Genomic DNA, 27,470 nt, shown 5'->3' with positions numbered 1-27,470 from the left:
AGCTTGGTTAGAGCGGTGCGTTGTAGAGTAGTTTAGTACAGTTGTCAATTCGTTAGACGCGTAGTAGTAGTAGTAGTAGTATAAGAGTACTACTAGTAGTAGAGTAGTAGTAGAACATGTAGTAGCAGTTAAGTAGAGCCATCTCCAGTGGGATACAGCAGGACACAGGCAGACAGGACAGGTCTCCCGTGGGTGCTGGGTTAGTCAACCAGGAGCAGGAGCAGGACTAGGCCGCACAGAAGCCTGGGCAGCGGGTACATCTCTTACCCCGTTGCTCTGGGTGGACTGCTCGCTGGTGGACGAGCACGTACTCATGCGGTCCGCCTCTTTGCTGTGGTTGGAGTGTCTGTGGGAGCCTGTCCCGGACTGAGAGGAGGTCTGGGACGTGTTTTGGTTCTGCCTCCCCATGGTCTCTCCTGTCTCCCCTGGGAAGGTGAAGGAGCCGGGCCTACTGGCTGGGGAACCAGGCATGGAGCTCCAGAAGGAGCCAGAGCCAGACTTCAGGCCAGGGCTGGGAGGGGGAGGCAGGAGGGCGTCTTTCCCAAAGGCGGGAGTGGCCAGGGGGGAGGCCATGGGGGAGACGGTGCCCGGGCGAGGCTTGGTGGGGGTGGAGAGAAGCACGGGCACAGGGAGGGATGCCACACTGGCCCGGGGAATTGGGGGGACGGGAGGGGTCTGTTCGGCTGAAGCCGAGAAGGGGCGCTTGCCCTGGGGGCTGCCCCCCTGGACCCTCACCCCACGCTGGGCCTCCCTGGTGTCCCTCACCCCCCCTGCTGGAGCCTGCAACCCCGGGTTTGCTGAGACGGAGGGAGGGAGCGAGGGATGAGGGGGGAGACGAGGGGAGGAACCTGAATCACAAGTGAGCAAAACTGAGTGGAGGGAGGGAAACGTCTTAACCAGCGAAATTTCAACACACACACACCCTCTGTAATACTGGGAGATATCTACCTGACATCTTGTTGGGGCCGTCTGGGTCTGCGGCCCCAGGGTGGTGTGGGTGTCGTAGGGGCTGGGGCAGGCGTGAGGGCTGAGGGATCCTGGATGGCCTCATGGACGAAACAGCTCCGCCCTGGGGACCACCTCCAACGAGGGGACCAGTGAGAGGCGCACCCTGTAGACCACCAGCAGGGGCCACACTGGGCATGATGCTCCCCACTGACGGAGTGCTGCTGCTGGGTAGACATGGTCCGTCGCTAGCCCCTACATGGTTCCTCTGGTACTCTATAGGGGAGGTCAGAGCTGGAGAGAGAGAGATAGTGAGAAAGAAAGGGACAGAGATTGAACAAAATATTAACCTTTGCAGTATTTATTTTGGCTACATCACAAACCACAACATTCCAACATGGACTATTTTGGAATGAGTTACGCAAAGGGTTCATGTGCGTGGGTGCGTGTACCGTTGAGGAAGTTGCGTTGGCTCTCCAGTATCTGGCTGATCTGAAGGGTCCAAACCTGACGCACTCCCAGGTGGGAGGAGTGGAGGACAAAGGATTCTATGCTGCTATTGGTCACCCGAGAGGTCAACACAAACTTACAGGGGTCACCGTCCACACTGTCCTCCAACCCCAGACAACCGATCTGGAGATGGAGACAGAGAGAGAGTTTCAACACACCTTTATCAAGAAATGAAGGGATGGATACAGCACTCACAGCTTGCATATATATAAAAATGAAGAAAAGGAGAGAAACTGTGTTGTTGTTTGGAATTAAATACACATTTCCACCATAGGATCTATAGACGATACCTTGATGCTGTTCTTGTATAGGAAGCCCGGCATGGAGAAGCCTCTCTTCTTGTCCAGTAGATCACTGAAGATGACTATCTGTTCAAAGAGGAAGACCCTCCTCTCCCTCATCCTCCCACCTCCTCCCTCGGGGTCTGATACCATGAAGGTGTCCTGGAGCAGCAGACGACCCTGGGCCACAATCTTACCCTGAAGAAAAGAAAGAGAGAGAGAAGGAAGGAAACAAAAGTGAGGAGCAAAATTTAGAAAGAGAGGTGAAGAATGGAAACGATAAGGGAGGCAGAGGAAAGAGAAGGAGAGAAAACAAGATGATCTGACATTGGTGGGTTGACTGATCTGACAATCTATTCTTCAGTCTTTAAATGTTTGATATTCTGTTTTGTTGGATAACTATTTAATGTCAGGGTTATCTTACGTCAAATCCTTGGAGTCGCCCCACGTTCATCATATCGTTGCATCTCTTTGGTACGATGCACATGATCTCAACTCCTTTCTGTAGGGCACACACACATCGAATGGGTTAAAAACCCACGTTGTTTAGGAAATAAAATATAGTATAAAAATGTATAAAACTAGATTAAAACACTAGAGGAAAGACAGTGTCCTCTCCTCCTCACCTCCAACTCTACTGAATCCAACCCTGCCTTTTTAGAGAATTTTAGGAAGTCCTACGAACAAAACAAGACAAAATTAATTTGATATTACAAAAAGGTGACTTGTGTGAAAGACAATGATTACCCAATTATAAGGCAACATGGTAAAAAATAAAAATAAATGATACTGGGCCCCCAGCTAAGAAAACCCCTGCTGGACAACTAAGACCATGATCATGTACAGCACTTAGTTCCCTCACAAAACATTGACATCCATTTTAATCATTTAGCAGACGCTCTTATCCAGAGCGACTTACAATTAGAACACAAGACGATGATGAAAACAGACACAGACACACCCACTCTACCTACCTTGAGCAGTAGCTGGTACTTCATGATTCTCTGGACAGGTTTGATGAGGAGGTCAGTGATCTGGAGACGGTGACCTAGACGTTGTTTCAGGTCCTCAAAGTAGGTGTCGATGTACTCTGACACGATGTGTTCTGACTTGGGCTTGTTCTGACAGTACACTATGTACATGTGGAGCCTTCGCTCCTGGAGACAGAACACACACACACACACACACACACACACAGAGGGTTAGGGTACTGTAGATATACACTACCGTTCAAATGTTTGGGGTCACTTAGAAATGTCCTTGTTTTCGAAAGAAAAGCAATTTTTTTGTCCATTAAAATAACATTAAATTGATCAGAAATACAGTGTAGACATTGTTAATGTTGTAAATGGCTATTGTAGCTGGAAATTTTTTTTAATGGAATATCTACATAGGCGTACAGAGGCCCATTATCAGCAACCATCAGTCATGTGTTCCAATGGCACGTTGTGTTTGCTAATCCAAGTTTATCATTTTAAAATGCTAATTGATCATTAGAAAACCCTTTTGCAATTATGTTAGCACAGCTGAAAACTGTTGTGCTGATTAAAGAAGCAATAAAACTGGCCTTCTTGAGACTAGTTTAGTATCTAGAGCATCAGCAATTGTGGGTTCGATTACAGGCTCAAAATGGCCAGAAACAAATAACTTTCTTCTGAAACTCGTCAGTCTATTCTTGTTCTGAGAAATGAAGGCTATTCCATGCGAGAAATTGCCAAGAAACTGAAGATCTCGTACAACGCTGTGTACTACTCCCTTTACAGAACAGCGCAAACTGTCTCTAACCAAAATAGAAAGAGGATTTGGCCTTGCTGAGCAAGAGGACAAATACATTAGTGTCTAGTTTGAGAAACAGACGCCTCACAGGTCCTCAACTGGCAGCTTCATTAAATAGTACCCGCAAAACACCAGTCTCAACGTCAACAGTGAAGAGGCGACTCCGGGATGCTGACCTTCTAGGCAGAGTTGCAAAGAAAAAGCCATATCTCAGACTGGCCAATAAAAAGAAAAGATTCAGATGGGCAGTTTGACATGGCTTTTTCTTTGCAACTCTGCCTAGAAGGTCAGCATCCCAGAGTCGCCGCTTCACTGTTGACGTTTCTCGCATGGAATAGCCTTCATTTCTCAGAACAAGAATAGACTGACGAGTTTCAGAAGAAAGTTATTTGTTTCTGGCCATTTTGATCCTGTAATCGAACCCACAATTGCTGATGCTCCAGATACTCAACTAGTCTCAAGAAGGCCAGTTTTATTGCTTCTTTAATCAGCACAACAGTTTTCAGCTGTGCTAACATAATTGCAAAACGGTTTTCTAATGATAAATTAGCTTTTAAAATGATAAACTTGATTTAGCAAACACAACGTGCCATTGGAACACAGGACTGCTGGTTTTCTTTCGAAAACAAGGACATTTCTAAGTGACCCCAAACTTTTGAACAGAAGTGTATACACACTCAAACACTCACTCACACACTCACTCACACAGCAACAGTCAGTCACTCACATGTTTGACAAACAGCGGTCCAAGTCGATCAGGGTCTTCAAGACACTTTTCTAACTCTCCCATGAAGAAACTACAGAGAGAAAGCGAGAGGGTCAGCAAGGCATATCCATACTATATTGTGTGTGTGTGTGTGTGTGTGTGTGTGTGTGTGTGTGTGTGTGTCATACTCTCTGTGCCAGTCGTAGATCTGGTGGATGTTTCCAAAGACTATCTTGTCTTTCCCCTTCATATCGTCTGGTACCCCTTCCTCCTTCATCCGAGTCATATAGCTCTGAAACACACACAGTCAGGGGTGCAAAATCACGTCGTCACACACACGTGAACATCAACTAACACTAGAGGAAGAGGAAGTGAGGTCAGAGGGAGGGAGGAAGTGATGTGTTTTGACTCACCTCCACCACCAGGCCCAGGTCTCTGACGTAGTCCCTCTCTGTCTCCACCAGCTCCAACAACACATAACTACACACAGAGAGAGAGGGTCAGTAACATGTCTTAAACAAGAGTGTCAAAGAATAAAACGAGTTTCAGTGTACGGTGTCCATATTAGGATAGCTACAGTCAAACGCTGCTGAGGCTGAGGTTGTCCTAATATGGACACTAACAGTGAGCATGAGAGAGTGAGTGAGTGACAGAAAAAGAGCTAGTGATCCATGTTGGAAACAAGTGGAATCGCTTTAACGCGTTATAGCCTGGGTTGTACTCCGTGCATCTTTTTTTCCCAATAAATCAATCAATCCAGTACGTACTGTCGTCTCTTGAGGAAGCCAGTCTTGCGCTCCTCCATCTCATCGATGGGAGAGGAGGATGAGAGGAGGGAGTTGTCGGAGGGGTTGAAGGAGGGAGAGCTGCTATCCACCTGTTCTACTGAGAGAGAGCTAGGCCTGTCCTCTAGAGCCTGGAGAGAGAGAGAGGGAGGGAGGGAGAAAGAAAGAGGTAGATTGTAAACCAGACAACGCCTCCCTGTATGCGTGTGTGTAATAGAAATGTACATTTACATTTTAGTCATGTATATGTGTGTGTATGTGTGTGTGTGTCCTTACTAGGGCTGTTTCGGTGACCATATTTCCGCGACACCGGCAGTCATGATTCATGACCGCAGTAAAATTCCACATGACCGTTGAGTCACGGTAATCTCCTCTAATGCACTCTGGACATGCGTTGGTAGTATCAAATCCCTAACGATCATCAGGTCGCTAATGGCCTGGTACTGAGGGCTCTATTGTCCCTCTAACCACCCTGACATCAATGCAAATGCAATCGAAAATCACATCAAACACATCATCAAAACAGCATGTGCTTTTAAAACTCACCTCACTGTGATTGATCAATTTGAAGAAAGAAGTTCAACAATAGGTTGACACTGAGTGGAAAACATGGTCTTTATGGCTGTTGTTTCAAAGCCTGACACAATTAAATGGACAGCGCTTTCTAAGATGGACAGTGCTTTCTAAGTTGATGATTAATTCAAAACACCCATATGCATAGGTCTATTTTGATATATGAGCCCAAGCCCCCCCAAAAAAGTTGAATTAAAATAACGATTCTGCCGTTATACAATACTTAGCCTACTGCATACTACGCACAGCAGAGAAACATTTTTTAAAAACGGATTTAAGATGGTACATAATTGGTCTAGCCTATAGCTCAGTTGGTAGAGCATGGCGCTTGCAACGCCAGGGTTGTGGGTTCGATTCCCACGGGGGGCCAGTATAAAAAAAACAAAAAAAAAACATGTATGCACTCACATGTAAGTTGTTTTGGATAAGAGCGTCTGCTAAATGACTAAAAATGTAAATGTAAATGGCCTTTGAGTGTGGACTGTATTATTATGCATACTGGATGGACTGGGTTACCTTATGCTACACTACAAACGTTCTATCCATGAGCCTGGGAGAGAACGTATAAGCCTAGGTGATGCTGTTCATTGAACAGCCTAATAATAGGGAATCTTTTATATTTTCATAATTAATGGGCTGGCACATTACCTTTAGCTACAGTATATCTCAGCACCATGCGTTTCCATCTCCGCCCCTCTCTCCTTCATTCCTTTCTCAAGCACGCAGAAAGAGGGGCTGTCAACAGTTTAATGAAATATCGATGTTCCCGAACAGATTTCACTTGGTTTCCCAGATTAAGCACTGGGTGGCTGCAGGAACAGGGTTGAGAGCCCATTGCATACAGAGTTTGGGCATAATTTCACCTGTTGCGCAGTGAATAGGCTGCATGCTCCTCAAACAGCGGTTGATGTGTGGAGTGAAATAACTGGAGTAGCCTACCCAGCATGAATGAGAAAAACAGACTGTCGGGAAAGATGACGTCTTTTTTCCCCTGCCCTTGTTCCTACCCATTTGATAACGGGCCATTCTAAATCTAAACTAATTTTACATATTAGTAAAGACAAGATTAAACTGAGAATAGTCTGATGGGTGAATATATGATCTCTTGATGAGAGAACAGCTGTGCAGCCTGAGGCAAGGAACAGAGCCCAAGCCTTTTTTTGCAACTTTCTCAAATCATCAATAGGCTATAGTCGCACCATGCAGCCCATATATGTTTTGATTTCTAAGACATTCTAAGGTTTGTATCATTCACAACTAAAGTTGCCAAATAACTCTAAATAGGACCCGTTTCAAATGATCACTTTTATGCTCAACATAGCCACTTCATATGCGCCCGCACTCACTCTAGAATGGGAAAAATATATTTTCAATTTTATTCAGCTAAGTTTGATTATATTCTTCTTACTATAAAATCATATAATATATAATAATGGCACGGGACTTATACACATGTCTTGTCTGCTAAATGAACAAGCCTACAGCCTATGGCATGGAGCATATCCAGATAACATACAGTAGGCCAACTCATATTCTGTTCTTCTGAAATACATTTTCTTCATTTCATATTGTTTCTTTAGACCTGTCTAAAATAAATAATGGATATATTGTGATTGTGTATATTAAATTGATTTATTAGACTTTTTAAAATATAGATGTTCCAAAGGCGCATCCGCAGCTGGTATGCGGCTTGTAAGCGTGGAGGCCTGGAGATGCTAAATGTGCTTATGTTAATTATGGACAATTACCGTGAGACGGGCAGGCTTTTGCATGACATTAACCGGCCGACAAGATTTCATGACCACCACAGCCCTAGTCCTCACCATCTTGCTCTTGACCAGTTCCTCGATGGCGCTCACCAGCTCCGCAGCACTGGGTGTCTCAGAACTGGACGGTCGGACGGAGAGACGGGAGGAGCTCTGGACAGAGATGGGGGGGGTTTAGAACATTCCCCTCAGCGTAGTCTTACTACATGATCTGGCTAAAGGCTACATTTAATACTGTTCCTGTTCAGTTATCCATCAAACAATCAATAAAACTTTAAAGTTGTCAATAAACAAATCTTTCAATCAACCAAGAAACCAAAATCTGGCAAGACTAACATTATTGATTCTTCCTAATTTGAACCCTCCCTTGTAGAACACCCTTTCAAGAGAGAAAATGAATACACTGCTCAAAAAAATTAAGGGAACACTTAAACAACACAATGTAACTCCAAGTCAATCACACTTCTGTGAAATCAAACTGTCCACTTAGGAAGCAACACTGATTGACAATACATTTCACATGCTGTTGTGCAAATGGAATAGACAACAGGTGGAAATTAAAGGCAATTAGCAAGACACCCCCAATAAAGAAGTGGTTCTGCAGGTGGTGACCACAGACCACTTCTCAGTTCCTATGCTTCCTGGCTGATGTTTTGGTCACTTTTGAATGCTGGCGGTGCTTTCACTCTAGTGGTAGCATGAGACGGAGTCTACAACCCACACAAGTGGCCCAGGTAGTGCAGCTCATCCAGAATGGCACATCAATGCGAGCTGTGGCAAGAAGGTTTACTGTGTCTGTCAGCGTAGTGTCCAGAGCATGGAGGCGCTACCAGGAGACAGGCCAGTACATCAGGAGACGTGGAGGAGGCCGTAGGAGGGCAACAACCCAGCAGCAGGACCGCTACCTCCGCCTTTGTGCAAGGAGGAGCAGGAGGAGCACTGCCAGAGCCCTGCAAAATGACTTCCAGCAGGCCACAAATGTGCATGTGTCTGCTCAAACGGTCAGAAACAGACTCCATGAGGGTGGTATGAGGGCCCGACGTCCACAGGTGGGGGTTGTGCTTACAGTTCAACACCGTGCAGGACGTTTGGCATTTGCCAGAGAACACCAAGATTGGCAAATTCGCCACTGGCGACCTGTGCTCTTCACAGATGAAAGCAGGTTCACACTGAGCACATGTGACAGACGTGACAGAGTCTGGAGACGCCGTGGAGAACGTTCTGCTGCTTGCAACATCCTCCAGCATGACTGGTTTGGCGGTGGGTCAGTCATGGTGTGGGGTGGCATTTCTTTGGAGGGCCGCACAGCCCTCCATGTGCTCGCCAGAGGTAGCCTGACTGCCATTAGGTACCGAGATTAGATCCTCAGACCCCTTGTGAGACCATATGCTGGTGCGGTTGGCCCTGGGTTCCTCCTAATGCGAGACAATGCTAGACCTCATGTGGCTGGAGTGTGTCAGCAGTTCCTGCAAGAGGAAGGCATTGATGCTATGGACTGGCCCGCCCGTTCCCCAGACCTGAATCCAATTGAGCACATCTGGGACATGTTTCGCTCCATCCACCAACGCCACGTTGCACCACAGACTGTCCAGGAGTTGGCGGATGCTTTAGTCCAGGTCTGGGAGGAGATCCCTCAGGAGACCATCCGCCACCTCATCAGGAGCATGCCCAGGCGTTGTAGGGAGGTCATACAGGCATGTGGAGGCCACACACACTACTGAGCCTCATTTTGACTTGTTTTAAGGACATTACATCAAAGTTGGATCAGCCTGTAGTGTGGTTTTCCACTTTTATTTTGAGGGTGACTCCAAATCCAGACCTCCATGGGTTGATAAATTTGATTTCCATTGATAATTGTTGTGTGATTTTGTTGTCAGCACATTCAACTATGTAAAGAAAAAAGTATTTAATAAGATTATTTCATTCATTCAGATCTAGGATGTGTTGTTTAAATGTTCCCTTTATTTTTTTGAGCAGTGTACATTTAATCTGGAGAGACAGACCCAAAACTACTGAAAAGAAAATGTAAGATAACTGTGTTTTTTTTCTGGATAGATCCCAAAATATTCCTGAGGCATACAGTACATTGAATGACGGGTAAAAATGCAGCCTGCAACCTGTATGTTGCTGATGTCTGTAAGTCGGATGTTGGTTTGTTTACAATGACGTCATCTTGCTTAGTCTACCTTCACAATGTTAGTGTTAGGGTTGCATTTTGATCCTCTGCTCTCAATGAATGATCCAATGTTGACCAGAAAAATAAAGAGTTCTAATATGAAGTTTAAGGAAAGAAGGGTAAAGTGAATCTATGATCGCTAAAACAAAGTGCTTCAAGTGATAAAAGGAAAACAGTCTGCAATGAGTCTCATAAGAACGAGGTAAAATCTATAACATTGAAAAGCAAGAGAAGGTAAGAGGTTACACAGGTGTGTAAGTGAGAAAGAAAATAAAAGCTTCACAAAAAGAAAGAGTAAAGAAAGTGTAGGAGATTGTAAATGAGAGCTTAATGTTACGAGTTGTAAAAAAGAGATAAAGTGTATGAGATATGAACTCTCAATAATAAGGGAATTGAAAAAGTGTATAAATTATAAATGAACTGGACATTTAAAAAGAAAAGAGATGTTAAGTGTATGATATCAGAGAATAAAAAATAAAGATGTAAGATGAGTTAAATATGAACTGTAAACTGCAACAGGACATTGAAAAAGAAAGGAGGTACAGTCAAGTGTATGGGAGAGTCTCACCCTTGCTGTGCTGTCTCCAGACTGTGCTGTGCCCCACTAAGGGTCTGTGTGTGGTGGGGTGGGGTGTTGGGGTGTACCCTCTGGCCGCGCCAGGGCTTACAGTAGGTGCCAATTAATCACATGGTGCAATGGGGTTAACGCACACAGGGGAGGGGTGAGGACGGGTGAGGAGGGGTGAGGAGGAGGGAGTGAGGGGGATCTGAGTCATCGGTTTGTCGCAAGTTGTTCCACTTAGGTACAGATCTAGGATCAATTTGCACCAATTCGATCCGGAATAGGGGACCTTACATCAGCCTCTAGAGACTTCTAGCTACTCTGTTCTGCAAGTGCCTCTGAGTTATTCTGAGGGTGCAATCATGCAATGAACGGAGGTGTTACCAGGCAACAAGGCAGATAAATACTTTTAAAAAATGTAAAATGATTAATAAAACTTACACTAGTTTGGTGAAAGCCATATATTGAAGGAACCAGGCTGATGATGAAAAATTGAAAATAATCAAAACTAAAAAGAAATATGGAGAGGGGGAGTAATTCTATAGTTGAATAAAGCACTGCAGACACTAAGAGGAGAGAGAGACCAATTTGGCTGTAGAAGAGAGACAGAGAGCAGAGAGTAAGGTAGGCAGAATAAAAGAGCTCTTGAGAGAGACGTTTGGAAGAGTGTCCTTTGCCTCAGAGAGAAACCTAGAAAGACAGGAATGAATGTAAAAATTCTACATCTGTTGTCCTTCAACTAACTTTCATAAGAAAAACTGAAAGAAAAACAGCAACTACGTCTATAGTACAGTTACCGATAGTGGGGGGAGAGAGAGAGAGAGAGAGAGAGAGAGCGAGCGAGAGCGAGAGCGAGAGCGAGAGAGAGAGAGAGAGAGAGAGAGAGAGAGAGAACTGAAGTATCAAGGGAAGAGAAAAGGAGGGAAAGAGAGATGGAAGGATTGTTTCAGGAGATGGAGAGGTATGGAAACTGAGACAAAGCAAAGACTGGACATAAATCAAGATAATGCTACAGTATGGCAAACAGTAAACAGACAGCCAACCAACGATACAGTCGGAAACAAAACAAACAAAAGAGAAACACAAATTAGTGTCAGAGAAAAACGCTGCTGTGCCAAGAAAAGGTGAATCCATGACAGCTACAGTAACTGATGCATTTCTATTTGAATAGCAGCCTCAATGTTTCATAATGAATTGTCATCTAGGCCTGTATTCACAAAGTGTCTCAGAGTAGGATCTGCCTTTCATCATAATGAATAAGAGGCGGGACCCAATCCTAGATCAGTACTCTTACTCAGACGTTTTGGGAATTATGGGCCCTGCTAAGAAGGACTTGATACGAAAACTAACTAAAACGTTTGTCTGTAGAATATAATAACAAAATAATCAAACTCATGACTAAATCATAGGAGAGAAACCGTAACAGAAAGGATGAGTTTGCTGTGTGGGGGATCTTAGATTTACATTTTAGTAATTTAGCAGACACTCTTATCCAGAGCGACTTACAGGAGCAATTAGGGTTAAGTGCCTTGCTCAAGGGCAAAAATATTACTGTTTCTATCAACAAAAAACATTTGATTAATAAAATATTATTATCAGTCTTCTTTCTCAAATGAGGGGTAGTTTAAATGGGGGTAGTTTATGACTGTTACTGGTTATAGGCCTATCTGTCATTTTTGATGCGTGTACCAGTTGGCCTCGGCTGTCTTTTCTTCCCCCCGCCCCCCCCACCCCTCCCTCCTGAGAGTCAGGCTGACTGTGACCCTATTCTCTAACTCCCCTCTCCCCTAACCGTTACCTTGTCGTCCTGTGCGTCAGGCTGCAGTAGGCTGTGTTGCTGGATGGCCATGGGGGGTGGTAGGGGTACAGAGTCGGCCCCCTCCTCGCCCTCCTCCTCTCCACAGCTCTGCATCCCAGAGGACGAGGACTTGGACAGGGTCCCGCTAGAGAGACCCTCGTTACGCACTCTCTGTAGAGGAGAGAGAGAAGAGAGGAGAGTTTAGAGAGGGAGAGAGAGAGAGAGGAAGAGATAGATAGAATGAAAGAGACCGAGAGAGACAGAGAGACAGAAAGAGAGAGGAGAGGTTGGAGGAGAGGTTAGAGAGAAAGAGAAGACAGACACACAGAAGACACTGACTTTGAGGTCTCCCCCTTACCTCCTCCACAGTCTCGTCCTGGGGTGTAGCGGCGCTGTCGTCAGAGTCTTTCTGGGCGCTGCCCGTCATCTCACCACTCTTCCTCACCTTCTTGTGTTTGTGTGCCAGCTTCTTCACGTGCCCGTCTGCCTTGCCACTGCTCAGACGACGCACTGGGCTGGTCAGCCACTTCCGCAGGGTGTTACCTGGGACAAGGGGATGGAGAATGTTAACACTGACATCTAGGCACGCACAAACACACACCTTCTCCTTTTCAACCACTTTGAATTTAGAACTGTTTGTTCAATCCCATTGCAAAAAGTTGGTGAGGTGTGTGTGTGTGTGTGTTTACCTGGCCGTTTAGGCCCGGGCGAGGTGTGTGAGCCCATGCTGTGATGCCCAGGCTGCAGTGTGGCAGAGGAGCCTGGCATGATGGAGTCATTACTACACACTGACAGAGTGTCTGGATGGGGAGAGAGGGAGGAGGGGGAGGACGGAGAGCAAAAGAGAGGTTATCAAAGACGCAAAAGGGCTTGAATACACCCATAACACATCGAAAGATAATCCATAATATAGCGCTTTTCTGAAACTCAAAGACGCTACCCCCTACTACAGATCTCCTAACCCACCTTTATGGTTGAATATCCCCTCCATCTCCATGGAGGAGCGTGAGTGGGCGATGCAGAGCATGGTGCAGGGTACCAGTCCCTCGTGGGCAGGGGAGCGGTCCGTGGTCCGCACCAGACACCAGTCAGGCTTGTCATGGCACCTCTCCAGGACCTCTACAGTCTGGCCCCTCCGGACGGTCAGCTCGTTGCTGTTACCAGCCATGAAGTCATGGATCACCACAGTCAGCTCACAGCCACCGGACAGCTGGAGGAGAGGAGAGAGATGGTCAGGAGGAATGTAGAATCATTATTACATCCTTCCCCTAGGAGGTTAAAGCAGGCAACAAAGTCCTCAGGTCCTTTTCAACTGAAGCCTTCTCTTCATGATAAAACGTAATTTTAGAAATATTGTGTGCTGTTCTCACCTGTCTATGTTCTGTGAGGCCAGAGAGTGTGTGTGTGTGCTCACCTTGTCACTGTCCAGTGTGTTCTGTGAGGTGCGTGAGGCGATAGAGATGGTGTCTGGTTGGCTGCTGCCGTCACCCTGGCTGTCCAAGTCCTCTCCATCCCTATCAAACCAAACACAATGTGTAAGTGTGTGTGTGTGTATACATGCATATGAGTGTGTGTGTGTGTAGGTGTGTATAATAATATAATAATAATATGCCATTTAGCAGACGCTTTTATCCAAAGCGACTTACAGTCATGTGTGCATACATTTTTACGTATGGGTGGTCCCGGGGATGGGTGGTCCCGGGGATCGAACTCTGTAGCTCAATTGGTAGAGCATGGCGCTTGTAACACCAGGGTAGTGGGTTCGATCCCCGTGACCACCCATATGTAAAAATGTATGCGCACATGACTAAGTCGCTTTGGATAAAAGCGTCTGCTAAATGGCATATTATATTATTATTATTATTATTATTACCCTGGCGTTACAAGTGCCATGCTCTACCAATTGAGCTACAGAGGACCACTTATGAACTTGTGTACCTGTACCTGCGGTGTCCCTTGTGATGCTTGGTGGAGGCAGACTTAGGGATGTGTATAGGTTCCTTCAGAGCTCCTCTCAGGTGGATGGTTCGTTCCTGAATCACCTCCCTGATGTGTTTGATCCAGTCCTGCTTGTTCTCAATGCTCGACGCCTGCCATTAGCCCAGGGAGGAGGGGTCTAAGGTTAATTCACCCAATCACCTTGCTCTCTGAAGTCTTATTTTTGTCTAAACAGTTTCATAGACCCCCACTGGAGAAGAAACGGTTATATTCCAATGCCCACAATAGCATACCACTTAGAATGCATATGTGTTACATGGCTTCATTCTAAGTAGTAAGCTAGTGTGGATATTGAAACACAGAAAAAGGAGAGGAGAGGAGACAGAGAGAAGGCCACAGTAGAGTATTGAGATGCAGCCGAGGGCTGTGTTAGGTGTTAGGCTAGTTAGTACAGTTTTACTCACCATTGATCCATGTTTGCATCCCTGACTTGGCTTTGGTTCAAATATAGAATAGAGAATTTCACTTGTTTGTTTTTAGTTAATTTATATTACATTTTCTATGAGGACAGAATGTCTCGAGATGATGGACGGAAAACAGTTACAGTATTTTGGTGGTGGCCAGTTAGTTAGGTGGTTAATATGGGCAGCACAGGTAGATGAGTAGAATAAAAACAGAGTCAATATATTGTGTCAGACAGAGTCATCGGGTTGGGAGTAGGGCAACATGCTTTTCCAACCACTGGCACAAACAAGAAGCTTCAGTATTAAAACTAGCTTTGGAGGTGGGTGTTAAAAAAAGGAAGATGTTTGGTTTGGTAAGGAGAGAAAAAAAGAGAGAGATAGAGAGAGAGAAAGGAAGATGGGAGAAAGATAGGGAGAGAGAGAGAGAGAGAAGGAAAATGAGAGAAAGAGGGTCAACACGTGAGGTGCCAAATCATAAAACAAGAAGAGATTCATTTTTCTAGACGAGAAAAATGTATAGGCCTCTACTTCATACAGAGGATGTAGAATGTATTGGGAGCATGTGGGAGTTTGAAGAATAGTTGGAGTTTAGGGGTTAAAGTTAATGTCAGTGGTGTTGGCGTAAGCATGTTAGCCCACGGTTGGTTAGCGAACAAACAGTTATTATTCAGAGATACAAACATAAACAAAACAGCCCAAGACGCAGATGTACTGTACTAGACTAGACTGTATGATAGAACAGTCATTAGACAGAACAGAGAGATAAATAGACCCAAGTAACAGATGTAGAGAGAGAGAGAGAAATACAGAGCGAGAGAGAGAGAGAGAGAAATACAGAGAGAGAGAGCGAGAGAAATACAGAGAGAGATAAATACAGAGAGAGAGAGAGAGAGAGAGATAAATACAGAGAGAGAGAGAGAGAGAGAAATACAGAGAGAGAGAGAGAAATACAGAGAGAAAAAAGAAACAGAGAAGCACATACGAAGGCTCATACGAAGCTTCACATCCATCAGGCAGCACCATAAAGTCATGCAATCAACCAGGGAAGAGAAAGAGGGAAAGGGGGGAGGAGAAGAGAAGGAAAAGAGAAGATGGGGAGAGGGAAGTTAAAGAAAGGAGGAGAGGGGGCAAGAGTAATACGGCAGAGGGGAGAGGAGAGAGAAAGGAGAGAGGGATGTGAGGTATTCTCCTATGTTCTTACCTTGAGTACGATCTTGTTGTCGGAGGTGGGGGTGCGTCCCACCCACAGAGCAAACTTACAGGGGTCTCCCTCAACGTGCTCTGTTACCCCCAACTCTGACGTCTGGAGAGAGGGAGAGGTATTACTGCCATTTTATATGAATTCCTTTGGCAATATGTAATACGTATCTGTATTTCTAGCCAATGACACACCAGAAACAGAGAGAGATAGAGACAACTAAAGAGAAAGAAAGACAAAGAGAGAGAGAGACACAGACAAGGAGAACAACTAAAACAGAAAAGAGAGAGAGACAAGAGTGAGTTGTACTCACGTAGAGTTTGCTCTTGTACATGTACTTGCTCCTTCCGTTGGAGTCTTTGACCTCCTTGCTGAAGATGAGGGACATCTCGAAGAGGAAGAGGTGACGCTCGCGTCCCTTACGGATCAGAGTTTTAGGATCCCACACCTGGAAGGACTCCTGCAGGATTAACTCTCCCTGAGACTCAATGTTCTCATCGAAACCTACAGGAGACGGGGAGGGAGGGAGAAGAAAAGAGTGTTAAAGAAAGAGTTCCTTCACCATGTGTATGTGCATAAGCATCGTTGACTTTGAGTGTGTGTGTGTCTCACCCTCCAGCATTGAGAGGTGCATGGCATCGTTGGCTCTCTTGGGGACACTGAGCATGACCTCCAGTCCATCCTTGATCTCTCCTTTCCCCTCCTCACAGCACGTCAGCAGCTCCTAAACACACCAGAGAGGTACCATCAACAAATACCCTTTGAAAGCAAATACGTCATATTTTGTGTGAATGATAATAAGCCCATTAGGGGGTCCTCAATTACCCATAACCTGGGATGTACTGGTGAACAAAAAGATGAACGCCGGTCGAGACTGCAAGTAACGTAAACGCTGATGCTAACTAGCGTGATGGGTGCATAAAAGCTACTCACCAAATAAAAAGGTATGTCCCTACATTCCTGCTTATCACAATGTAAACATAAGCAAATATAAACAAACATTTGTAGAGATTGTGTATGTGCTTTATAAAAGTGGGTTGCTATGGTTACCTTGAGCAGGAGCTGGTACTTGGTGATTCGCTGAACGGGCTTGATCAGGTAGGAGGAGATGGAGTTGGCCAATCGGTGCCTCTGCTGGATCTCCTGTACACGCCCACACAGAGAAACCCAGAGCTGTGATTGGGTGCAGGGAGCTGTCAGTCACAGTATGGGCCAATAGGAGGGCAGGATACTCACGTCAAAGTAGGGTCCAGCGTGCTCTAGGATGAGCTGGGTGGAGTCTGGTTTGTTCTTACAGTAGTTGACGTACATCTGGAACTTATCAGCCTGGACACACAGATACACAACTAAGAGTCAAAACCAATATAGCTACTCCTTTTTGACCAATCACAATTTAGAAGTAGAGATATTAAAGACAATTCTTTATACCTGTTCTAAGAAATCATTATTTGTACCTATCCTAAGAAATCTTTCTCTCTCTATTTCACAGATGTCAAGGAACATCACAAACCTACATTCGGCCATTTTATGAACCAACTCACTTGTCTTGAGAAAGACCAGAACAGACACACACTCACTCACCCAGGTGACGAAGCAGTGGCCCACATCTTCTGGTAGCTGTTCATACTTCTCCAGCTCTTTGAGGAAGATACTGATGAAAAAGGAGAGGAGAGGGATGAGGGAGGGAGGAGAGAGGGAGGAAGAGAGAGAAAGGGAGGATGTGAGCAAACACCATTAAACCAGAGAATAACTCCTGTTTGTATACATAGCTTCAGCACTGGAAATTAACCAGGAAGTTAACTTAAGAAACAAATTGCTTTATTTTATAGTGGATATACAGTGGGGAGAACAGGTATTTGATACACTGCCGATTTTGCAGGTTTTCCTACTTACAAAGCATGTAGAGGTCTGTAATTTTTATCATAGGTACACTTCAACTGTGAGAGGCGGAATCTAAAACAAAAATCCAGAAAATCACATTGTATGATTTTTAAGTAATTAATTTGCATTTTATTGCATGACATACGTATTTGATCACCTACCAAACAGTAAGAATTCCGGCTCTCACAGACCTGTTAGTTTTTCTTTAAGAAGCCCTCCTGTTCTCCACTCATTACCTGTATTAACTGCACCTGTTTGAACTCGTTACCTGTATAAATGACACCTGTCCACACACTCAATCAAACAGACTCCAACCTCTCCACAATGGCCAAGACCAGAGAGCTGTGTAAGGACATCAGGGTTACAATTGTAGACCTGCAAAAGGCTGGGATGTGCTACAGGACAATAGGCAAGCAGCTTGGTGAGAAGGCAACAACTGTTGGCACAATTATTAGAAAATTGAAGAAGTTCAAGATGACGGTCAATCACCCTCGGTCTGGGGCTCCATGCAAGATCTCACCTCGTGGGGCATCAATGATCATGAGGAAGGTGAGGGATCAGCCCAGAACTACACGGCAGGACCTGGTCAATGACCTGTAGAGAGCTGGGACCACAGTCTCAAAGAAAACCATTAGTAACACACTACGCCGTCATGGATTAAAATCCTGCAGCGCACGCAAGGTCCCCCTGCTCAAGCCAGCGCATGTCCAGGCCCGTCTGAAGTTTGCCAATGACCATCTGGATGATCCAGAGGAGGAATGGGAGAAGGTCATGTGGTCTGATAAGACAAAAATAGAGCTTTTTGGTCTAAACTCCACTCGCCGTGTTTGGAGGAAAAAGAAGGATGAGTACAACCCCAAGAACACCATCCCAACAGTGAAGCATGGAGGTGGAAACATCATTCTTTGGGGATGCTTTTCTGCAAAGGGGACAGGACGACTGCACCGTATTGAGGGGAGGATAGATGGGGCCATGTATCGCGAGATCTTGGCCAACAACCTCCTTCCCTCAGTAAGAGCACTGAAGATGGGTCGTGGCTGGATCTTCCAGCATGACAACGACCCGAAACACACAGCCAGGGCAACTAAGGAGTGGCTCCGTAAGAAGCATCTCAAGGTCCTGGAGTGGCCTAGCCAGTCTCCAGACCTGAACCCAATAGAACATCTATGGAGGGAGCTGAAAGTCCGTATTGCCCAGCGACAGCCCCGAAACCTGAAGGATCTGGAGAAGGTCTGTATGGAGGAGTGGGCCAAAATCCCTGCTGCAGTGTGTGCAAACCTGGTCAAGACCTACAGGAAACGTATGATCTCTGTAATTGCAAACAAAGGTTTCTGTACCAAATGTTAAGTTCTGCTTTTCTGATGTATCAAATACTTATGTCATGCAATAAAATGCAAATTAATTACTTAAAAATCATACAATGTGATTTTCTGGATTTTTGTTTTAGATTCCGTCTCTCACAGTTGAAGTGTACAGTGGGGAAAAAAAGTATTTAGTCAGACACCAATTGTGCAAGTTCTCCCACTTAAAAATATGAGAGAGGCCTGTAATTTGCATCATAGGTACACGTCAACTATGACAGACAAATTGAGGGGGAAAAATCCAGAAAATCACATTGTAGGATTTTTAATGAATTTATTTGCAAATTATGGTGGAAAATAAGTATTTGGTCACCTACAAACAAGCAAGATTTCTGGCTCTCACACACCTGTAACTTCTTCTTTAAGAGGCTCCTCTGTCCTCCACTCATTACCTGTATTAATGGCACCTGTTTGAACTTGTTATCAGTATAAAAGACACCTGTCCACAACCTCAAACAGTCACACTCCAAACTCCACTATGGCCAAGACCAAAGAGCTGTAAAAGGACACCAGAAACAAAATTGTAGATCTGCACCAGGCTGGGAAGACTGAATCTGCAATAGGTAAGCAGCTTGGTTTGAAGAAATCAACTGTGGGAGCAATTATTAGGAAATGGAAGACATACAAGACCACTGATAATCTCCCTCGATCTGGGGCTCCACGCAAGATCTCACCCCGTGGGGTCAAAATGATCACAAGAACGGTGAGCAAAGATCCCAGAATCACACGGGGGGACCTAGTGAATGACCTGCAGAGAGCTGGGACCAAAGTAACAAAGCTTACCATCAGTAACACACTACGCCGCCAGGGACTCAAATCCTGCAGTGCTAGACGTGTCCCCCTGCTTAAGCCAGTACATGTCCAGGCCCGTCTGAAGTTTGCTAGAGTGCATTTGGATGATCCAGAAGAGGATTGGGAGAATGTCATATGGTCAGATGAAACCAAAATAGAACTTTTTGGTAAAAACTCAACTGGTCGTGTTTGGAGGACAAAGAATGCTGAGTTGCATCCAAAGAACACCATACCTACTGTGAAGCATGGGGGTGGAAACATCATGCTTTGGGGCTGTTTTTCTGCAAAGGGACCAGGATGACTGATCCATGTAAAGGAAAGAATGAATGGGGCCATGTATCGTGAGATTTTGAGTTAAAACCTCCTTCCATCAGCAAGGGCATTGAAGATGAAACGTGGCTAGGTCTTTCAGCATGACAATGATCCCAAACACACCGCCCGGGCAAAGAAGGAGTGGCTTCGTAAGAAGCATTTCAAGGTCCTGGAGTGGCCTAGCCAGTCTCCAGATCTCAACCCCATAGAAAATCTTTGGAGGGAGTTGAAAGTCCGTGTTGCCCAGCGACAGCCCCAAAACATCACTGCTCTAGAGGAGATCTGCATGGAGGAATGGGCCAAAATACCAGCAGCAGTGTGTGAAAACCTTGTGAAAACTTACAGAAAATGTTTGACCTGTGTCATTGCCAACAAAGGGTATATAACAAAGTATTGAGAAACTTTTGTTATTGACCAAATACTTATTTTCCACCATAATTTGCAAATAAATTCATAAAAAATCCTACAATGTGATTTTCTGGATTTTTTTCCCTCATTTTGTCTGTCATAGTTGACGTGTACCTATGATGAAAATTACAGACCTCTACATGCTTTGTAAGTAGGAAAACCTGCAAAATCGGCAGTGTATCAAATACTTGTTCTCCCCACTGTATTTATATGTATATTTATTTATATGTATATTTATATATATATATATATATACACATACATATATACATACATACACATACACATACACACATATAAATACAGTGGGGAGAACAAGTATTTGATACACTGCCGATTTTGCAGGTTTTCCTACTTACAAAGCATGTAGGTCTGTAATTTTTATCATAGGTACACTTCAACTGTGAGAGACGGAATCTAAAAGAAAAATCCAGAAAATCACATTGTATGATTTTTAAGTAATTCATTTGCATTTTATTGCATGACATAAGTATTTGATTACCTACCAACCAGTAAGAATTCTGGCTCTCACAGACCTGTTAGTTTTTCTTTAAGAAGCCCTCCTTTTCTCCACTCATTACCTGTATTAACTGCACCTGTTTGAACTCGTTACCTTTATAAAAGACACCTGTCCACACACTTAATCAAACAGACTCCAACCTCTCCACAATGGCCAAGACCAGAGAGCTGTGTAAGGACATAAGGGATAAAATTGTAGACCTTCACAAGGCTGGGATGGGCTACAGGACAATAGGCAAGCAGCTTGGTGAGAAGGCAACAACTGTTGGTGCAATTATCAGAAAATGGAAGAAGTTCAAGATGACGGTCAATCATCCTCGGTCTGGGGCTCCATGCAAGATCTCACCTCGTGGGGCATCAATGATCATGAGGAAGGTGAGGGATCAGCCCAGAACTACACGGCAGGACCTGGTCAATGACCTGAAGAGAGCTGGGACCACAGTCTCAAAGAAAACCATTAGTAACAGACTAAGTCATGGATTAAAATCCTGCAGCGCACGCAAGGTCCCCCTGCTCAAGCCAGCGCATGTCCAGGCCCATCTGAAGTTTGCCAATGACCATCTGGATGATCCAGAGGAGAAATGGGAGAAGGTCATGTGGTCTGATGAGACAAAAATTGAGCTTTTTGGTCTAAACTCCACTCGCCGTGTTTGGAGGAAGAAGAAGGATGAGTACAACCCCAACCCATTCCAACCGTGAAGCATGGAGGTGGAAACATCATTCTTTGAGGATGCTTTTCTGCAAAGGGGACAGGACGACTGCACCGTATTGAGGGGAGGATGGATGGGGCCATGTATCGCGAGATCTTGGCCAACAACCTCCTTCCCTCAGTAAGAGCATTGACCCGAAACACACAGCCAGGGCAACTAAGGAGTGGCTCCGTAAGAAGCATCTCAAGGTCCTGGAGTGGCCTAGCCAGTCTCCAGACCTGAACCCTGACCTGAACATCTTTTTAAGTGGGAGAACTTGCACAATTGGTGGCTGACTAAATACTTTTTTCCCCACTGTACCTATGATAAAAATTACAGACCTCTACATGCTTTGTAAGTAAGAAAACCTGCAAAGTCGGCAGTGTATCAAATACTTGTTCTCCCCACTGTAGGTTGTTGTGGCTGTACAGGGAGAGTGACTCAGGGAGAGTGACTTACTTGTGATGGAACTCATAGAGGTCCACTATGTTCCCGAAGATGATGTGTTCCTTGTTGACGATGCCAGGAGGGATCTCCTCTACCCCACTGGTCATCTCCCACAGGTACGTCTGGAGGGAGGAGGATGGAGAAGGGGGGTTAGATCACACACATGGAGGGTCCAGATAAATCAGATTGATTAAGTCACAGCTGCTGCATTTAATGGAACTCTACACGGCAACACTACATTTCATATGTGCATGTGTTGTGTTATTGGTCTTCCATGTTGGTCAGATGTTGTTTTTCCACATGTGTTGTGTTAAAATTCCACAAGGTGGCGCCAGACATTGGCAGCAGAATGCCACTATAGATTAGGGGGTAAAGAAAGAGAGAGAGCAGGTTTCCTTACATCCGTACACTCCCTCAGGTCTCTGACATAGGTCTTCTCTGTCTGGATCAGCTCAGCCATGATGAACCTACACACACACACGTGTGCACACACACAAACACACACGGTTAGCCTCTTTTGCTGATTTATATAATTATCAATAGAACCCTTTTAGCCCCTCTGCTCTGTCCATTTACACGGATGAATCGTGTCAGAGTCGTGTCTAGTTGTGGCTGTTTTGGGCGTGTGTGTACTGTAGTAGAAGTGCTGCTACAGTAGTTTTAGTTATGAGATGATGAATGGGGACAAGAGGTCAAGGCAGGATCGACTGGTTGATTGGATTTGGGATATGGTTCATTTTGAGTGTCACTGATCTAATACGGTGTCAGAAAGTTAAGTGATGACGTACTCCTTCCTGCGAGCGGACTTGCGTTTCTCCTCGTTGAGTTCGTGAGCCGCGTCTCTCAGCTTGACTTCTGACCCCTGAGGTGTGGCTGGAATTATGTCCAACTGGAGATCCTTACTCTAACAGAGAGAGAGGGATGGAGGAAGGGAGAAGGTTGGAGAGACATGATTTACCAAAAATACAGTACTTTTAAAGAGCGTTGTTATTTTATTATTATTAGGGAATGGACCATCATTCACCAATGTTTCTGCTAAAAGCCATCTTCAGTGTGCAGAGATGATTTTTCCATAATGCTTTCCAGCAACCATTATATGGACACCCCACCAACCCAACCCCCCGCACACACCGTCCCCACCCCCACCAACCCCCCTACACCCTCTTGACTTACAGCCTTGGAGTTAGAGTCAGATGAGATGCCCAGTGCTTTCTCCAGACTGGTCCGGTACTTGTCCATACGCAGTGAGAAGTCTCTGTAGCGTTTGTCCACCGCCGTCACCCACTTCTTTATCTCCACAGCGTGACTATGGCCTTTATCACAGAAGCCATCCGCTAGCTGGATCAGCAACTTCACACGCTCTTTGGTTTGCTGGAGGGAGAGGGCGGAGAGACGGGGGAGGAGGAGAGAGAGATAGGGGTTGATTTAAAATCTGTAATGTTTGGTCTAAAAAAAGTTATGACGTGAAGATGTGATCCTTTCTACCCTGGCTGTGATGTGGAAGTCTTCGTGCTCCTTCAGCAGCTCCTGTGTGTGGTGGATACTGGAGCCAGTGGAGGTGTGGGTTGACAGGTAGAACTCTCCGGTGTCATGGATCCACTCCAGAGCCTGAGGACACACACACAGATCATTGAGGTGGACATTGGGGTAGAGAGATAGACAGAGGATACAGATGAGGACAGAAACAGAGAATGGAGGAAGAGAGAACAGCCATTTTAACTGTTGTTAGAGCTTTGAGTAAGAAAGACAAAAAGAGAGATAGAGAGAGCTAGAGAGAGTGATTGAGAGTGTGTGTAAATTGTGTGTGTACCTGTTTGGCGCTGCGTTCGAACACCACGTATTGCTGGCACTGGTCCAACCGTCGTTTCCTCATGGTCCAGAAGTGGAGAACACGGTTCTCTCTCTGCAACAACTCATTCAGGATGTCTGACCGCAACATGAACACAGAGATCACATTAGATTAGATATATAAATCTTTTGGGGTTGATTTAGGAATAGGTGAAAGGTAGAATTACCACACAGTGTGTGTACGTGTGTGTGATACTCACTCTTGACCTGTTGTTCCGGTGCTTTGACATGGCTGAGCATCCCAGGCATGTTAACACTGTTCCTGTGCATGTACTTCAGGAACACATCAGCATTACGTCTGGCCAGGGTGCATGCCTAGGGAAAGACACACATTTTAGAGACATGGGTAATAGTTGTATGTGTGTGTGTGTGTGTGTATATGTGTGTGTGTGTGTGTGTGTGTGTGTGTGTGTGTGTGCGTGTATGTTCTTACCTTGAGAAAGGCCTCTTTCTGTTCCAGGTGTTTGCTGATCATGGGGGTGACATGATCTGACTCACAGTTAGGACCCAGTTTGTCAGCCCCCCCACACCAGTCCTCTTCCCTCTTATACTCCTGCTCCAGGCTCTCCAACACACTGCACACCTACAGATCACAACACAGGGTTAAAACTACAGCTCCCATAACACACCACAGCTCCCATGATGCTCCAGGAGGCTTTCCAGCACACCTACAGGACACAGCACAGGCTCAGTCCGTCTCCTTAACTAAAGCTAAGCTACTAACGTAACTAGCTAGTTATCTCTACTAGAGCAAAACTAACTGGATACCAAGAGCAATAGTGCCCCCTACCTGTTCGGAGGTCTTGTAGAAGGCTACAGAGGTATTTATCTAATGGCGTTATTACAGAATTACAATACCTATTAGAGTACTAGCTCCCTACCTGTCATTACATAATAAACAATAACTATAATAGTCACAGCACCCCCTACCTGTTCGGAGGTCTTGTAGAAGGCTACAGAGGCGTTGACTAGTTTCAGCCTGTCCTCCATCTTCAACATGAGCTGCTGCCAGTGGGATGCTACGTTCTCAGCACAGTCTCTGATCAGGTCCATATCATAGTGGTTGGCCTGGAGTAACGCCTCAGCCTTCTGCTGCACCTGCAGAGCACTCTGGTGGGTTTTCTAGAAGGAGGAGAGGAGGGAGAGAGGGAGAGAGAGAGAGTTAGAATATCATAGCTTTGTGTTGCACCTTATTATAGAGTTTTATTATAGAATATCAGATATGTTTAAAGAAATGAGTGGGGGAAAAAAGAGAGGGAAAGCCAGAGGAATGGGGAGAGATTAAGTGAAACATGAGCTTGTGAGATCAGGCTGGTTAAACAAGGATAGAGCGATACAGAGCTACTGTAGAGAGAAATAAATATAAAGAGAGAATATACAGTGAGGGAAAAAAGTATTTGATCCCCTGCTGATTTTGTACGTTTGCCCACTGACAAAGAAATGATCAGTCTATAATTTTAATGGTAGGTTTATTTCAACAGTGAGAGACAGAATAACAAAACAATTCATAAAAACGCATGTCAAAAATGTTATAAATTGATTTGCATTTTAATGAGGGAAATAAGTATTTGACCCCCTCTCAATCAGAAAGATTTCTGGCTCCCAGGTGACTTTTATACAGGTAACGAGCTGAGATTAGGAGCACACTCTTAAAGGGAGTGCTCCTAATCTCAGCTTGTTACCTGTATAAAATACACCTGTCCACAGAAGCAATCAATCAATCAGATTCCAAACTCTCCACCATGGCCAAGACCAAAGAGCTCTCCAAGGATGTCAAGGACAAGATTGTAGACCTACACAAGGCTGGAATGGGCTACAAGACCATCGCCAAGCAGCTTGGTGAGAAGGTGATAACAGTTGGTGCGATTATTCGCAAATGGAAGAAACACAAAAGAACTGTCAATCTCCCTCGGCCTGGGGCTCCATGCAAGATCTCACCTCGTGGAGTTGCAATGATCATGAGAATGGTGAGGAATCAGCCCAGAACTACATGGGAGGATCTTGTCAATGATCTCAAGTCAGCTGGGACCATAGTCACCAAGAAAACAATTGGTAACACACTACGCCGTGAAGGGCTGAAATCCTGCAGCGCCCGCAAGGTCCCCCTGCTCAAGAAAGCACATATACTGGCCCGTCTGAAGTTTGCCAATGAACATCTGAATGATTCAGAGGAGAACTGGGTGAAAGTGTTGTGGTCAGATGAGACCAAAATTGAGCTCTTTGGCATCAACTCAACTCGCCGTGTTTGGAGGAGGAGGAATGCTGCCTATGACCCCAAGAACACCATCCCTACCGTCAAACATGGAGGTGGAAACATTATGCTAAGGGGGTGTTTTTCTGCTAAGGGGAGAGGACAACTTCACCGCATCAAAGGGACGATGGACGGGGCCATGTACTGTCAAATCTTGGGTGAGAACCTCCTTCCCTCAGCCAGGGCATTGAAAATGGGTCGTGGATGGGTATTCCAGCATGACAATGACCCAAAACACACGGCCAAGGCAACAAAGGAGTGGCTCAAGAAGAAGCACATTAAGGTCCTGGAGTGGCCTAGCCAGTCTCCAGACCTTAATCCCATAGAAAATCTGTGGAGGGAGCTGAAGGTTTGAGTTGCCAAATGTCAGCCTCGAAACCTTAATGACTTGGAGAAGATCTGCAAAGAGGAGTGGAACAAAATCCCTCCTGAGATGTGTGCAAACCTGGTGGCCAACTACAAGAAACGTCTGAACTCTGTGATTGCCAACAAGGGTTTTGCCACCAAGTACTAAGTCATGTTTTGCAGAGGGGTCAAATACTTATTTCCCTCATTAAAATGCAAATCAATTAATAACAATTTTGACATGCGTTTTTCTGGATTTCTTTGTTGTTATTCTGTCTCTCACTGTTCAAATAAACCTACCATTAAAATTATAGACTGATCATGTCTTTGTCAGTGGGCAAACGTACAAAATCAGCAGGGGATCAAATAATTTTTTCCCTCACTGTATATGTGTACTTATTATTATCTATAAAAAGGATGTGTGTTGGTGTTTGCGTCGCGAAGTGATGAGCTCACCTCGATGGCATGCTGGAACTGTTCGTGTTCTCTCTGTAGCTGTTCTGCTTCCTGTAGAGAACTGGCTGTGATCAGACCAGCATTCAGCATAGACTCCCCATTACGGATCCAGCCCAGGACCTGCACAGACCAGGAACAAGGATATATGTTATAAAGATAGCATTTTAGTACTGTTTCCACTGGTACTTACCTAGTATTTAACAATGGCATTATTTCTACTGGTATTTAATAGGAAATTATGTGTTATCAATGGATGGTTCCGGTGTCGTCACTGTATACATTGCTCTAAGTATGTGTGTGTGTGTGTGTGTGTGTGTGTGTGTGTGTGTATACCTGTTTGACTTCGGCCTGCAGGTGTCGTAGCTGTACACACTGCTCCAGGTGTCTCCTGTGTTGTTCGCCTGCTACGTCCAACTCCTGCTGCTTCTCATGGAGAAACTCCAGCAGGTCCTGAACACGAGTAGCCATGTCCACATCTCTGTCACAGAGCAACTCTACACCTGGAGGGAGAGATTTGATTTGATTTGATTTGAAAGGGAGAGACGGGAAAAGAGAGGGGGAAGAGAAGGAGTGAAAGAGGGGGAGAGAGAGGGGGAGTAAATGGGAGAGAGAGAGAGAGAGGGAGAAAGGCAAGGAGAGAGAGCGAAATTCATTCCACTCCTTCTGCAAAACAGGCTGTTGCA

The 27,470-nt window shown here is 45.2% G+C and overlaps 1 protein-coding gene across 6 annotated transcripts in view; it reads right to left on the bottom strand.

Annotated features, from left to right (window-relative positions):
- The window catches only part of LOC121586596 (triple functional domain protein), a 97,335-nt gene that overhangs the window by 18,482 nt on the left and 51,383 nt on the right, over positions 1-27,470 (bottom strand). For 2 of the 6 annotated variants that reach the window (XM_041903410.2, XM_041903412.2), the window contains exons 18-53: positions 27,121-27,287; positions 26,788-26,907; positions 24,666-24,857; positions 24,169-24,318; positions 23,936-24,050; positions 23,698-23,813; positions 23,373-23,495; positions 23,061-23,258; positions 22,676-22,791; positions 22,288-22,354; positions 21,900-22,009; positions 17,060-17,129; positions 16,715-16,804; positions 16,529-16,621; positions 16,091-16,202; positions 15,792-15,982; positions 15,482-15,583; positions 14,281-14,310; positions 13,817-13,968; positions 13,293-13,392; positions 12,845-13,088; positions 12,568-12,678; positions 12,237-12,421; positions 11,879-12,049; positions 7,400-7,495; positions 4,986-5,134; positions 4,632-4,698; positions 4,407-4,510; positions 4,240-4,309; positions 2,711-2,893; positions 2,363-2,413; positions 2,161-2,238; positions 1,746-1,934; positions 1,398-1,578; positions 949-1,239; positions 268-848 (exon numbers count right to left, since the gene is read on the bottom strand). In XM_041903410.2, the coding sequence (XP_041759344.2) occupies positions 268-848; positions 949-1,239; positions 1,398-1,578; positions 1,746-1,934; positions 2,161-2,238; positions 2,363-2,413; positions 2,711-2,893; positions 4,240-4,309; positions 4,407-4,510; positions 4,632-4,698; positions 4,986-5,134; positions 7,400-7,495; positions 11,879-12,049; positions 12,237-12,421; positions 12,568-12,678; positions 12,845-13,088; positions 13,293-13,392; positions 13,817-13,968; positions 14,281-14,310; positions 15,482-15,583; positions 15,792-15,982; positions 16,091-16,202; positions 16,529-16,621; positions 16,715-16,804; positions 17,060-17,129; positions 21,900-22,009; positions 22,288-22,354; positions 22,676-22,791; positions 23,061-23,258; positions 23,373-23,495; positions 23,698-23,813; positions 23,936-24,050; positions 24,169-24,318; positions 24,666-24,857; positions 26,788-26,907; positions 27,121-27,287 (5,165 nt within the window). The remainder of the gene's footprint in view (positions 1-267; positions 849-948; positions 1,240-1,397; positions 1,579-1,745; positions 1,935-2,160; positions 2,239-2,362; positions 2,414-2,710; positions 2,894-4,239; positions 4,310-4,406; positions 4,511-4,631; positions 4,699-4,985; positions 5,135-7,399; positions 7,496-11,878; positions 12,050-12,236; positions 12,422-12,567; positions 12,679-12,844; positions 13,089-13,292; positions 13,393-13,816; positions 13,969-14,280; positions 14,311-15,481; positions 15,584-15,791; positions 15,983-16,090; positions 16,203-16,528; positions 16,622-16,714; positions 16,805-17,059; positions 17,130-21,899; positions 22,010-22,287; positions 22,355-22,675; positions 22,792-23,060; positions 23,259-23,372; positions 23,496-23,697; positions 23,814-23,935; positions 24,051-24,168; positions 24,319-24,665; positions 24,858-26,787; positions 26,908-27,120; positions 27,288-27,470) is intronic. The other 4 variants (XM_041903414.2, XM_041903415.2, XM_041903411.2 and 1 more) reach the window with 3 other exon arrangements.

Source organism: Coregonus clupeaformis, chromosome 17 (assembly GCF_020615455.1).
Source record: "Coregonus clupeaformis isolate EN_2021a chromosome 17, ASM2061545v1, whole genome shotgun sequence".
Classification (NCBI taxonomy): Eukaryota; Metazoa; Chordata; class Actinopteri; order Salmoniformes; family Salmonidae; genus Coregonus; species Coregonus clupeaformis.
This window is presented reverse-complemented; position numbering and strand designations above follow the sequence as displayed.